This window comes from Aulonocara sp. 'chitande type north' Nkhata Bay, linkage group LG16, assembly GCF_057382095.1.
Source record: "Aulonocara sp. 'chitande type north' Nkhata Bay isolate Kocher_YH1m ecotype deep benthic linkage group LG16, A_spYH_male_GT1.1, whole genome shotgun sequence".
Taxonomy (NCBI): Eukaryota; Metazoa; Chordata; class Actinopteri; order Cichliformes; family Cichlidae; genus Aulonocara; species Aulonocara sp. 'chitande type north' Nkhata Bay.
This window is the reverse complement of record NC_141359.1, coordinates 31,614,527-31,627,917: the sequence shown is the minus strand read 5'-3', so window position 1 is coordinate 31,627,917 and position 13,391 is coordinate 31,614,527. Positions and strand designations below refer to the sequence as shown.

The 13,391-nt window shown below is 40.7% G+C and overlaps 1 protein-coding gene across 1 annotated transcript; it reads right to left on the bottom strand.

Annotated features, from left to right (window-relative positions):
• Positions 1-7,093: 7,093 nt before the first annotated feature.
• Positions 7,094-13,202, bottom strand: LOC147311875 (sterile alpha motif domain-containing protein 9-like). Its single transcript, XM_086266451.1, has 4 exons — positions 12,987-13,202; positions 10,177-10,234; positions 10,025-10,089; positions 7,094-9,845 (listed from the first exon to the last, which is right to left on the bottom strand). The coding sequence occupies exons 3-4, from the start codon at positions 10,046-10,048 to the stop codon at positions 7,497-7,499; spliced, it is 2,373 nt and encodes a 790-aa protein (XP_086122577.1). The 5' UTR covers positions 10,049-10,089; positions 10,177-10,234; positions 12,987-13,202; the 3' UTR covers positions 7,094-7,496.
• Between the last annotated feature and the right edge of the window lie 189 nt (positions 13,203-13,391).

Below are 13,391 nucleotides of genomic sequence, written 5' to 3'. Positions count from 1 at the left end.
TCCCCGAAGTTATACCCGACATCATAAACCAGGTTTTGCTCTATGTACTTCTTGGCAAGTAAAATTTTACTTTGTTTTATGACCGCAGCCCTTAAAAAAAAAAAACTCGACTGACGCCACAAACCACCGTCAAACCTCTATCCAATGTACTAAAATTAGCACCAACCACTACTGCACTTCACGGCCGCACCACCGGAACACGGCCGTATCATAAACCAAACCTACGGACGTGTTTCGCTCTCGCGTTGCCAGCGTTCAACCGCACCGTGAGCCAGCATCTGCTTTTCCTTAAATCAACTTCTATTTCATAGCCGGCAAGAGCCAGGACGTAACCGACACCATAAACAAACTTCAAACCTCGACTTCAATGTACTGAACTAATGGCCGCGTCTTCAGAAGAAATTCTAATGTATTATTGCTACAGAAGCCAGTCTTAGACAAAATTAAATGTGGAAGGTAAAGTGGCTGCAACTAGCTCAACGTAGTATCTTATTAGTTTCTCGGTAGAAGCAGTTTACTGCAACTAGCTCAACGTAGTGTCTTATTAGTTTCTCGGTAGAAGCAGTTTATTTAACACACTGGAATTCAGCCTCAACTTATGTTGTTAGTATCTTGCGCCGAAAACCAGACACCGACAAATTTACTGTGAAAATACGTGTAACTCAGTGAACAGATTGATTTGGAAAGCCCAATATGCACATTTGGTATTTATAATACAACAGGCTGTGCTTACCTTTTTATTTTTGGACCGGTCCTCTGTTCACCTCGCCTCACGATCTCAACAAAGGTCAAATCTGCACCTCCTCAGCACACCAAAGATCCGGGTCACAAGGCACCAAGTTGTTGTAAATCTCCCAATTCTTTGAATCTTTGGGCTGAAGGAAGGACAATACTCGGTGTATAAATGCTCAATCAACAATCATTTATTTCCATACAATTCAACAGTCAGAGCATTACAACGTCCGGACGGGAGAGATGCCTGCAGAGGTTCGACAGCATGTCTCAAAATGGTGGCGGGTTACACAGCTTTTTATACTCTCTAGTGGCCCCCACCTGGTCGTAAAAGACCAAACATCACATTCTTTCTCTGTTACAGCGCCTAATTTATGACCTCGGCTCCCTGTCTCTCTGCTCTTCACCAAAGGAATGTGGTCTGTTTCTTCTATTATCTGGACAAGGTCCTCTGCACACAACATTCTCTTCATGATTCAGCAGTATGAAATGTCAAGAAACAGTGTAATACATTCAACAGTGTTGAGTAATACATGTCAAACCAATAGATCGAATGATTTTCACACTCTTTTAAGTCAGAAGTATAATGCAAACTAAAACTACATACTGATCACACACTCTATGTTAAAGGGTATAATATGATCTACAGCAGTTAACATAATTCAACTATTTTGATTACATATATAAGGTAACATATAATAACAGAATAATCTAACAAACCTTCACTAAAGCTGTTTCTGTGCTGTGATGAGCTCTGAAACCTGACTGAAACTCTTCAAATAAACCATTCCTCTGCAGATGATCTGTTAGTTGTTTGACAACTACTCTTTCAAGGATTTTTGATATGAAAGGAAGGTTGGAGATTGGCCTATAATTAGCTAAGACTGCTGGGTCTAGAGATGGCTTTTTGAGTAAAGGTTTAACTACAGCTAGCTTGAAGGCCTGTGGTACATAGCCGATCATTAGAGATAGGTTGATCATATTTAAGATCGAAGAATTAATTAATGGCAGGACTTCTTTGAGCAGTTTTGTAGGAATGGGGTCTAAAAGACACGTTGATGGCTTGGAGGAAGTAATTATTGAAGTTAACTCAGAAAGATCAATTAGAGAAAAAGAGTCTAACTTAACATCAATGGTACTAAGAGTAGCTGTAGATAATATTACATCTGTGGGATGATTACTGGTAATTTTTTCTCTAATGATAAAAATTGTATTTGTGAAGAAGTTCATGAAGTCATTACTAGTTAACGTTAAAGGGATTGTTGGCTCACAAGAGCTCTGACTTTTTGTCAGCCTGGCTACAGTGCTGAAGAGAAACCTGGGGTTGTTCTTATTTTCTTCAATCAGTGATGAATAGTAAGATGTTCTGGCTTTGCGGAGGACTTTCTTATAAAGCAGCAAACTATTTCTCCAGGCTAAATGATGATCCTCTAAATTTGTGACACGCCATTTCCTCTCCAGATTACGAGTCATCTGCTTTAGGGTACGTGTTTGAGAATTATACCACGGAGTCAGGTACTTCTGATTAGAGACCTTAGTTTTCACAGGAGCTACAGTATCCAGAGTCGTACGTAGTGAGGAGGTGAAATTATTAACAAGATGATCGACCTCTGTTGGGGTAGCGTTCAGATAGCTGCTCTGCTCTATGTTGGTACAGGGCATTGAAGATGATAACAGTGGGTGGATTATATTCTTAAACTTAGTTACAGCGCTTTCAGAAAGACATCTACTTTGATAAAGTCTACTCTCCACCGCTGTGTAATAAATTATTGTAAATGTAAATGTTATCAGGAAATGATCAGACAGGAGAGGGTTTTCAGGAAACACTGTTAAATGTTCAGTTTCTATGCCATATGTTAAAACAAGATCTAGAGTGTGATTAAAGTGGTGGGTGGGTTCTTTTACATTTTGAGAGAAACCAATTGAGTCTAATAACAGATTAAATGCCATGTTGAGGCTGTCATTTTTAGCATCTACATGGATGTTAAAATCACCCACAATAATTATTTTATCTGAGCTCAGAACTAAATTAGATATAAAGTCTAAGAAATCAGACAGAAACTCTGTGTAAGGCCCAGGTGGACGATAGATGATAACAAGTAAGACTGGTTTCTGAGTTTCACAGCTGGGGTGGACAATGTTAAGCATCAGGCTTTCAAATGAATTAAAAGTCTGTCTTGGTCTTTCATTAATTAATAGGCTGGTGTGAAAAATTGCTGCCACACCGCCCCCTCGGCCTGTGCTTCGAAATTTCTGGTAGTTAGAATGACTCGGGGGTGTTGATTCATTTAAACTAACATAATAATCCTGCTGCAACCAGGTTTCTGTAAGGCAGAGTAAATCAATTTGTTGATCAATTATTAAGTCATGTACTAACAGAGACTTGGCCATGTCCACAATACTCAGAGACATGGCCAAGGTAAGAAAGGCTGAAAGACGACCACCACTGAACAAGACACACAAGCTGAAATGTCAAGACTGGGCCAAGAAATATCTCAAGACTGATTTTTCTAAGGTTTTATGGACTGATGAAATGAGAGTGAGTCTTGATGGGCCAGGTGGATGGGCCCGTGGCTGGATTGGTAAAGGGCAGAGAGCTCCAGTCCGACTCAGACGCCAGCAAGGTGGAGGTGGAGTACTGGTTTGGGCTAGTATCATCAAAGATGAGCTTGTGGGGCCTTTTCGGGTTGAGGATGGAGTCAAGCTCAACTCCCAGTCCTACTGCCAGTTTCTGGAAGACACCTTCTTCAAGCAGTGGTACAGGAAGAAGTCTGCATCCTTCAAGAAAAACATGATTTTCATGCAGGACAATGCTCCATCACACGCGTCCAAGTACTCCACAGCATGGCTGGCAAGAAAGGGTATAAAAGAAGAAAAACTAATGACATGGCCACCTTGTTCACCTGATCTGAACCCCATTGAGAACCTGTGGTCCATCATCAAATGTGAGATTTACAAGGAGGGAAAACGGTACACCTCTCTGAACAGTGTCTGGGAGGCTGTGGTTGCTGCTGCACGCAATGTTGATGGTGAACAGATCAAAACACTGACAGAATCCATGGATGGCAGGCTTTTGAGTGTCCTTGCAAAGAAAGGTGGCTATATTGGTCGCTGATTTGTTTTTGTTTTGTTTTTGAATGTCAGAAATGTATATTTGTGAATGTGGAGATGTTATATTGGTTTCACTGGTAAAAAATAAATAATTGAAATGGGTATATATTTGTTTTTTGTTAAGTTGCCTAATAATTATGCACAGTAATAGTCACCTGCACACACAGATATCCCCCTAAAATAGCTAAAACTAAAAACAAACTAAACACTACTTATAATTATATAATTATCCTTATAATTACAAAATGTTTTATGTAAGATTTAAGTTTTGTGATTTAAATCCGACATCACAAAAGTATTTTGGAATTTGAATAATGTATTTTGTAACTGCAGTACACATAATACTGATTTTGAACAATTTTGTCCAGGTTCCTTGTCACCGCGGACTCCTTCAGCACCAAGCATTCAGTTACAGAGTCGGTGTGTCAGATCACCCCCCAGGCAGCGACGGCCATCTGGGACTGTCTAGTGGACGACTTCATGGCTGTGCCTTCACCTGGAGACTGGCGGTCCATCACAGAGGGATTCCAGGAGCGCTGGAACTTCCCTCTGTGCTGTGCAGCTCTGGATGGGAAGCACGTCCAGACAAAAGCACCCTATATATCATATAGGAGACACACACATTGATATACACTAAATATTTATTTCATTTCTTTTTTGTGGTGCCCAAATTTATGCACCTGCTTGATTTTGTTTAAACAATTATTGCACACTTTCTGTAAATCCAGTAAACTTCTTTTCACTTCTCAAATATCACTGTGTGTGTCTCCTGTATGATATTTAACTGACATTTTTTATTGTAACAACCAACGATTTATACAGGAAAATGATGTCTATTAACAAGGTTGCCCAAACTTTTGCATCCCACTGTATTAGTATATTTTGTCATTAGTATAATATGAAATAAATTCTACATGTGTCAAGTCGTGTGCCAACATTTGCTGTGTAGTAGAACTGAGACATTAGTCATTATAAATGGTAAATGGTAAATGGCCTGCATTTGTATAGCGCTTTTCTAGTCCCTAAGGACCCCAAAGCGCTTCACACTACATTCAGTCATTCACCCATTCACACACACATTCACACACTGGCGATGGCAAGCTACATTGTAGCCACAGCTGCCCTGGGGCGCACTGACAGAGGCGAGGCTGCCGGACACTGGCGCCACCGGGCCCTCTGACCACCACCAGTAGGCAAACACGGGGTTAGTATCTTGCCCAAGGATATTTGGCATGCAGCCAGGAGGCAGCCTGGGATCGAACCACCGACCTTCTGATTAGTGGCTGACCTGCTCTGCCACCTAAGCTACAGCCACCCCATAAATAAAAATTTATTTAAAATAATATTAGAATTCTCAAACAGAAAAACATTAAACATAAATATATAAAATATAAGAATTTACAGAGAGACAGGAATAAAAAGGACCAACTGCTCTCCAGAGCAGGAACAAGGCTGAGGAGGAAATGCTCCATTGAAGACTGGTGTGGACTCTTCAGGGACACCAGGGTGGCCAGCTCCACCACCGATGGACCGTCCTGGGACCCGTCCCTCATCTGCCTCGGAGCCGTCCTCCCCTGTGGGCCTGTAAAACAGCACAAAACACAAAGAAATGAGAAGGCTGCTACTAGATTTTAATTTCAACATTGAAAAAATACAAACAAACCAAAAACAGGATATAATCAGATTGGTTGTAGATATTTAGTAAAGGTGATCACAAGGGAACCCACCGACTAAAAAGGTATCAGTGCTTGCTGTACATACCTGTGGGTGCAGCAGCAGGAGCTCAGGGACTGCGGATGCTCTGCTGCAGAATCAGTTGGTTCTATCAATACAGTATTAAATGTTAACAGGTTGAATATAATAATCGTAGAGTAGACAGTGGTCCCTCATTTATTGCAGCAGGGGTTCTCAGAATAACTAGCCCCTGGTCACGCACTTTATACACTGTTTTCCCCACACACATGAACATTGGTCACAGTTCTCACAATTGATTCTCAAAGTGCAAACCTTTGTAGATTGCAAAACGTAAAAGTATTATTATGCCGCCGTTTGTCTTCATCTGCCTGCCACTTTCGTGCGCCTTTTCCCCTCGCGGTGCAGGTGTCTATTTCCGAATGAGGCTCATAGTTATGGGTGTTTTCGTGCTGTTTTTTCTATTGGACGTGATGGTTATCAAAACCAAACATGATAAATTTGGCAAGCGCAGGAGACACGGCACGGAGCAGATTTGTCAATCAGGCTGCAGAATGCAATGCTGTACGGTGCAAAAAAAAAAAATGAAAATCAAAAAAAAGAGGCAGTGACGGATGAACAGCGGGACCACTGTGTGCTGTTTATTAATAAACAATAAAATATATTCTTAAATGACAACATGCATAAAAGCAGAACGGTATTTGTACGTCAGTGGGAAAATAGCGGTGGCTTGCTAGCTTTTGTGCGGCTTCCCCGGGTCAGTAAAAACTTTCAAAAGAGAAATGAATGAACTTACCAGGTTGCCCGATCTCTTTACATATCTTCCTCCAAGCTCGGTCCTTTATATTCCTGTCTCGGTCCAGAAAGCAGCTGGTGTCGTACGGCTCCGGGTTGTTTGCTACGGCGTTGATTAGCCTTCCTTCTATTGAAGAATAAAGGGCTTTGGCTGGATCTGCCCCTTTGAACTAGGTAACAGCCACATCACCAGGCTCCTGATTGGTTGTCGCGGCGCGATTTGACGCTGGAGTTCAGATTTTTCGAACTCGAGCGGGGGACGCGAAACGCGTGTATGCACAAAATGCAACACATAAACTCACGCGCGTGGTTTTTTTTTCGCGAGTCAAACGCCTGAAACGCGCTACACTCATGCGCGTTTCAGGCGTTTTCGCGACGCAAATCTGCTTCCGAATTTTCGCGCGCCTTTCCATTGACTTTACATGTAAGCCTGACGCTCTGCCTGCCACTATCGCGTTCGGCTACGTTAAACCTACCGTAAGACAATAAAACAAAGTACGACCTCTCCCATGCTCCCAGGATGCAGGCTGCTAAAGATCACACATCTTATCACTACACAATTGATTATACACCTCTAAGCATATATGGTTAAATATTTCTAAGCATAAATGACAATCAACAATACAAAACCTAACAACTACGATGAACTGGATGACTGAGTGTTAAGAAATATACTCTAAAACACTTCTTCAGTCAAGACTCAGAGAAGAGAAACACAGAACTTCTTGCTAGCAAGGGCAGCCTCCAGAGACTCGCACTGAGAAACTGCCCCGGTCTTTATTTATACTTCAGTGAGCGTTTGTTCTTTACATTAGAATGTGGAGGTGTACATGTGTGTGTGTGTGTGTGTGTGTGTGTTGCTGCTGATCAAAGGGTCATATAACATGAAAGCACAAAAGGAACATCCTTGGTCAGGAAGAAGGTAGTCTCCCCCTCACCCTAGATGGTTCACCCTAGATAACACAGTGAAGAAGTCCAGCAGTTCATCTAAACAAAAGGCACTTAGACTAAAACAGACATAGCTACGTTAAAACAATAAAACAATAAAACAAGGTACGACCTCTTCTCATGCTCCCAGGATGTGGGGGTGGAAGCCAAAACACCTTGAAGTGTTACAGGCCCCCTAGGATGAGACATTCTTTCACTATGCCACCAACTATATACTTCTAAACACTAATGTTTACATGCACTATTCTACTATATACAAACTTATAAAATTTAAAGTTTATACTGACTTCTAAGTGCAATTTCCTATTGACAATGAGAACCTTCATAGACACAGCGTTCTTGTAAGTTATCTCTATTTCGACTACTTTTTCCTCAAACTGTTCCCTCTCAGAGACATTATTTCCAATGAATACAGTATCTGCAGCTTGTCCGGTCTGGTCAAAAGACTCTGATCTCATGCAGTTTAAGATAACCACCTGCGCAGACTTAGACTGAATTTTTTTCTCTTCGCATTCTTTTTCAATGAGCTGCTGCAGGTCACATACCTTTTCCATATTTTCAAAGTCATCTATCATCAGCAAAACAGGGAAACGTGGCAGCTGCTCCTGATATTTATACATGAGAAGTTTGATCACCTGACTGGCTACTTCAGCAAAGTCAGCATTGTTGTTCCTGAGGACAGCACAACGAAATGTGTTGCGGAGAGACCACAATATGTTGTAGTCAAAGTGGTCTCGTTTGGTAAAAGTTTGGTAAAAGTTCTCCTCTATCACATTTTTTTCCTCATTTCCTCCTTCCCATTGGTTCACACAAAGGACATCTAAGGTACTCAGACTTCGCTCCACTTTCTTCTCAAATAGCACTTTGCTTCCCCCACCACACGGTAGGAAACGACTGGATCTGCGATTCTCTGACCAAAGGCTAAGGATAGTGCCATTGACTTCTGCAAAGCTGAGATCATGTATGCATCTACTTGAGATGTCGATTCCACATCGAGCCTCAATTAAGTCTCTCCAGGAGTTGAATGCTTTGTCATCGTCACATATGCAAAGGATCTGATCTGGGCCTCCGAGTTCCTGCCAGAATGTACTGAAAGTCTCCACAAGGGGGTCCATCTTCTCACTTACTCTTGACAAAAGTAAAAAAATGACGAGGAACCTCTTGTTTGGAAGGACATCTTTGCGACACCAGAAGGAAATCACATCTCTGACGGAGGGTCCCTTGTCCATTAACCACTGGTCAATGTCTGAGGGCGACTCATGCTCAATGCCTCCATTGCAGAACACCCAGCTGGTGTTTTGAGTTAATTTCAACTTGTTCGCAATGTCTTCAACTCCTTCTGTGATTTTATATCGTGCCGGTGAATGAACATTTACTGGGCTCTGCTGGTCAAAGTATTGCTCTAAGCCCTCTTTAGCAGATTCTGGATCAAAGTCCAACACCACTGCTGGATTCAGATGTACAAGAAAGTTTAAAGAATCTAACTGGCTTGGGTGTGATTTGTTAGTTATTATCACATACCGCTCAACATTTGATTTATCTAAAGACAGAGAGCCACCAGTGATCATGTGACTGAGTCTAGAGCCCTGAGTGCTGTTTTTTCTCACACTGAGGTGCTTCTCTTCTGCCTTTTTCCGGCGTTGTGATCGCTGAGCCATACTTTCTAGAAACTGCTCGTACTCTCGCTTGTTTGGTCGCGCAAGAAGATCTCTGCTGCTACCACCATCACGGATAAAGAAACATTTTGATGGTTCTGATTCAGTTTCTTTCATTTTGCCTTTTTTCTTGCCATTTTTTATGGTGTTTGTGTGGTAGCCGTTTTCTTCACAGATCGTAGTCTCTGGAACAACGTCGACTTCTATGACACATTTGTCAGATGATGTCGTGTTCTTGTTGAGAACTTCAACAAATCGTGGAGGTTTGATGCATGTCTGAGCAGCTTGTTTATGTTTATGTTCAAAACACCCATTAATGGCAGATTTTAGTTCATTTGCAAAAGCCTCTCTGTCCTCAACAACCACTCCCAACACTTGACCGTGGGTGAACTCCGGTTTGTCTCCTATTCCAAAATGTATGGTGCCGTTGGTGCGGCTGTTCATGCAGGCAGCTGCAAAGCGAATGACCTCAGATGTGAACTTCTTCATTTTAGTTTCTTCTGTTGTGCTGGTGAAAGCTTTGTACTCATGGCAGGGTTCAATCAAATCTGAGGCACCTGATTCTGTAACATCAAGAATGCTGCTTTCCGTGTATCTGAATGTATCGTGGTATCTACAAAATGGATACGGCTTGCACGGTTTCCCAGGCTGGTTTCTAGAACCTACTGGCTCTTCTTTTTTAAATTTCACAACTTCATCTCTGGCACGAATGAGAAGTTTAGCCGGTCCAAAAGTCACACCAATTTTGGTTAAGTCAGTTGTATCTAAAAGCAGAAGACTTTCACCATTGATGTCTTCATTAAACAATATTTCAGCAACTTTGTCATCCACGCGATCCAATTGGAGAACCCATTGCCTCACTTGATGTTTACTCCAATCTTGTATGTCTGATGACAGATCATCTTCCTGGCACTGAAATATAAAGTCCAGTTAACATTCCTAATTTCTAAATTAATTATTAGACACTTCAATATTTAGTGAATATGTCTAGTATTATGTGGAACAGTTTAAAACATGAACCTATGTTTTAATTTATAAAAGCTCACTTCTTAATATTTGTTTTATTGAAGCATTTTTCAATTTTTACTTACCTTCATTTCACCTTGATCTGCCATGACAGTACTGCTTCCTCTTTCACAAATATAGATTAGTGATGCTACAAAATAATTTAAATAGAAATATTAGCAATAGAGGAAAAGAAACTGTATTGATTGTAACTCAAATTAAGCAAGTTCAGCCTCACCTTAATTTTTCCTGATCATCAATGATGGCTGGTCAACTTTTCACACATATTGGTAATGCTGCAAAAAAGTAGAAGTATTATAAACACATGGCTGAGGCAGTTTAGGAGTAACAAGGGAGGGATTTAAGAACCAACGAGACTAATTTATTTAGTTTCAGGGGGAATATGTATGACATTGTTAATCTCAATAATCGTTAAGATGTGCTTTGCTATACAGGATTTCAGTATATATACAGTTTTTGGTCTCCTTTATTTCTGTGATCTCGATAGGTGCCAAGTATTGATTACAGGGTGGGCTGTTTAGCAATTGGTTACCCAGCAACCACACAATTGGAATTCATGTAGTATATGACTTAGCATTGTCTTCATGAAATAAGTAAGAACTTGAAAAAGATGTAATCTGGATGGCAGCATATATTGCTGAAAACCTATAAGTTACCATAAGTTGGCACCTGTGAAACTAAAAACTGGAAAAACAGTATAGTGCTAAACAAATATTTTGAATAAAATTTGTATAATTTGACTGTCTTTTGAAAGAACATCCCAGAGAAGGTGAGCGTTTTTAAAGTAAATATGGGGAATTCATCATTCTATGAAACTGGGCAATTATTTCAACAATTTAATAAATGAAAGATTCAGAGACTCTAGAGAGGTTTCTGCACACGAGCTTAGATCTTGATAGGGTTCAGGCCTGTACTGCATTAGAAACAGACCTGTGTTGGAGATCACTGCATGACCTTACAAACACTTCTGAAAAGTGTCGGCAGTTAACACAGCTCTTTGTTGCATTCACACATGCAAGGAACAAACAGAGAAGCAAGATACAGAAACACTGCTTCCTTCCTTAAAACCAGGAAGCAGCCTGTGGTCTCACCACTTATCCTCAGTTCAGTTCAGTTCTTTTTTTATTTCAAAGAGGATGTTTAGTTACATCGAGACAGCAGCCTCGATAATACGTATAATAATACAGGTCAGCTGTGGTCAAGGCATTTAAATTACTGTAAGCAGGAGAGCTAACACAAATCAAACATCACAGTTCTACAGTCATGAGAGCTCTGAAACAGAAGTAGTGCTCCCACTTCTTTATCCATTACAAGGAAGAGGGGAAAAGTCACAAACTTATCACACCACACATCACGAGGCTCGTTGTTTTGTGCCCTTGTTCGTTATTAGCACCTGCAGAGGGAGTTGTCTTCTCCAACTACTGAGGCTGAAATAAGTTAATATAGTTTTAGAAACTTACACTGAACAGTCTATTACAGTGTTAAAACTAGGCATATGCATAAGCCACTTAAACACTTTAAATGAGAATAATAGAAATTTTCCATTACAATTCCAAATGACTCCCCACATTTTTTAATGGTTCTAATCCTCTTCCGTACTTCTGATTCAGAAGCACACCAGTGGTTTCAGTGGTGTGGCCGCTGAGTGGATTCGAACCCCCAACTTTCGGATCATGGGGTGAACACTCTACCTACTGAGCTATTGCTGTCTTGATTACATTGAAACAGCAGCCTTGATAATACGTTTAATAACACAGGATTATACATTAATATGCATTGTATAGGTAAGTTCTACACGTGAGAAGGCCCCATTGATGCTGAACTCTGTGTACAGGTTTAGGAGCACTGCTGCTGGTGAAGGCAGAGGAAACAGAGGTTCACTGAACTGATCTCAAAATGAGGAGTAATGATGAGTTTTAAAGAAAAGTTTAATTTTCAAGTGCAGCTGGTTTATTGGCAGAAGGCTCTGCTCTTTGGTTCAGGTGCACTACATGGCATTATGTGCATTACATGGTAACATGTTGTAAGTCAGCTGTATGTTGTAGTATGCATTCTTTTTGATTATTTTATTGCAATACAATAATCAATTTTGGAGTCAGATTTGTAACATAATTTAGTATCAGTTAAATAAAAATCTGAATTTATTGCTCTATGCTCAGAGCAATTATTACAACTACAATAACAGTAGTTTTGCTCCTAAGCTCAAGTGTTTTTAACATGATCTCGGTTTTCTCTGTATGGAAGAGGATTAGGGCTACTAGAATTTACAAAATTTACAAAAATAAATAAATAAATCCAAATTAACCCTATATTTTTTCCCCCAATGGCTCTAACCCTCTTGTACTTTTGAGTAATAAAAGTGATTTCAGTAGTGTCCTCTATGATGACAGCTAGGGTTAGAATAAAAACAGGAAGTTGCATCAGCATTTAATGTCTTTTCCACAAATCCAGAAGACTTAAGGCAACAGAACAGTATATAATTCAATAACTGCCGACCAACTTTTTTTCTTTTTAGATGTGATACAATTGGTATCAGTGGAGACAGGAAGGTATATTATGTCATGTAACGCAGCGGTCCCCAACCTTTTTTGCGCCACGGACCGGTTTATGCCCGACAATATTTTCACGGACCGGCCTTTAAGGTGTTGCGGATAAATACAACAAAATAAAACTAGTACCGGTACCGAAAAAAAGACCCAGGAAAACCGAGTTAACGATAAAAACGATGACAAAATAACGCTGAAAACCGATAAAAACCCTGAAAACCATATATTTCAGACCTGAGCCTCAACTCTCGCGGCCCGGTACCAAACGAGTCACGGACAGGTGTTGTGCCAAAAAGTGATTTCCGGTCCGAGGCGCGGGGGTTGGGGACCGCTGATGTAATGTAAGTAACCTTAGTGTCAGGACAACAACAAAAACCATAAAGGAGCTGGGACAACTGGTTGCATCCTTACTACGTATTTACAGTTTTTCATTGATTTTTATAACAATAAACGCTCAAAACAAATACTGACGAACACTCACATTTCATCCAGTCCGCTCTTCAGTCCTCTCGGTTTAAAGCTGAGCTCCTCTATCAGTTTAATGTGGCGGTTTTGGAGAGGAGTAAACGAAAGAAGCTCTTGCTGCTTTTTTCTATCAATGACTGCAGAAAAGATGAACCACCTGGCTGCACTTGTTCAGACTGTACAAAAATGAAGCCAAACAAATTTCCCGCCTGTAGGAGTGTCACACTTTTGGAGAGGGATTACGCAGTAGTTACTTGAGCTGACGTGTCAGTGTAACACTGAAACCCGCAAAAAAGACACCGCCCACTTATAATTTCATTGGTTAAAACAGAGGTTCCCAAAGTGTGGGGCGCGCCCACTAGCGTGAGCGCAGAGCCAATGCAGGGGGTCACGCTATAAATTAAAAGAAAGAAAAAGAAAA

What these genes read in the sequence shown, in the direction of transcription:
- LOC147311875 (XM_086266451.1), bottom strand. Translation starts at nt 10,048, where the DNA reads ATGGCAGATCAAGGTGAAATGAAG. An exon ending in CAGATCAAGGTGAAATGAAG is followed by an intron (nt 9,846 to 10,024) that starts GTAAGTAAAAAT and finishes TTTATATTTCAG; the next exon opens with TGCCAGGAAGATGATCTGTC.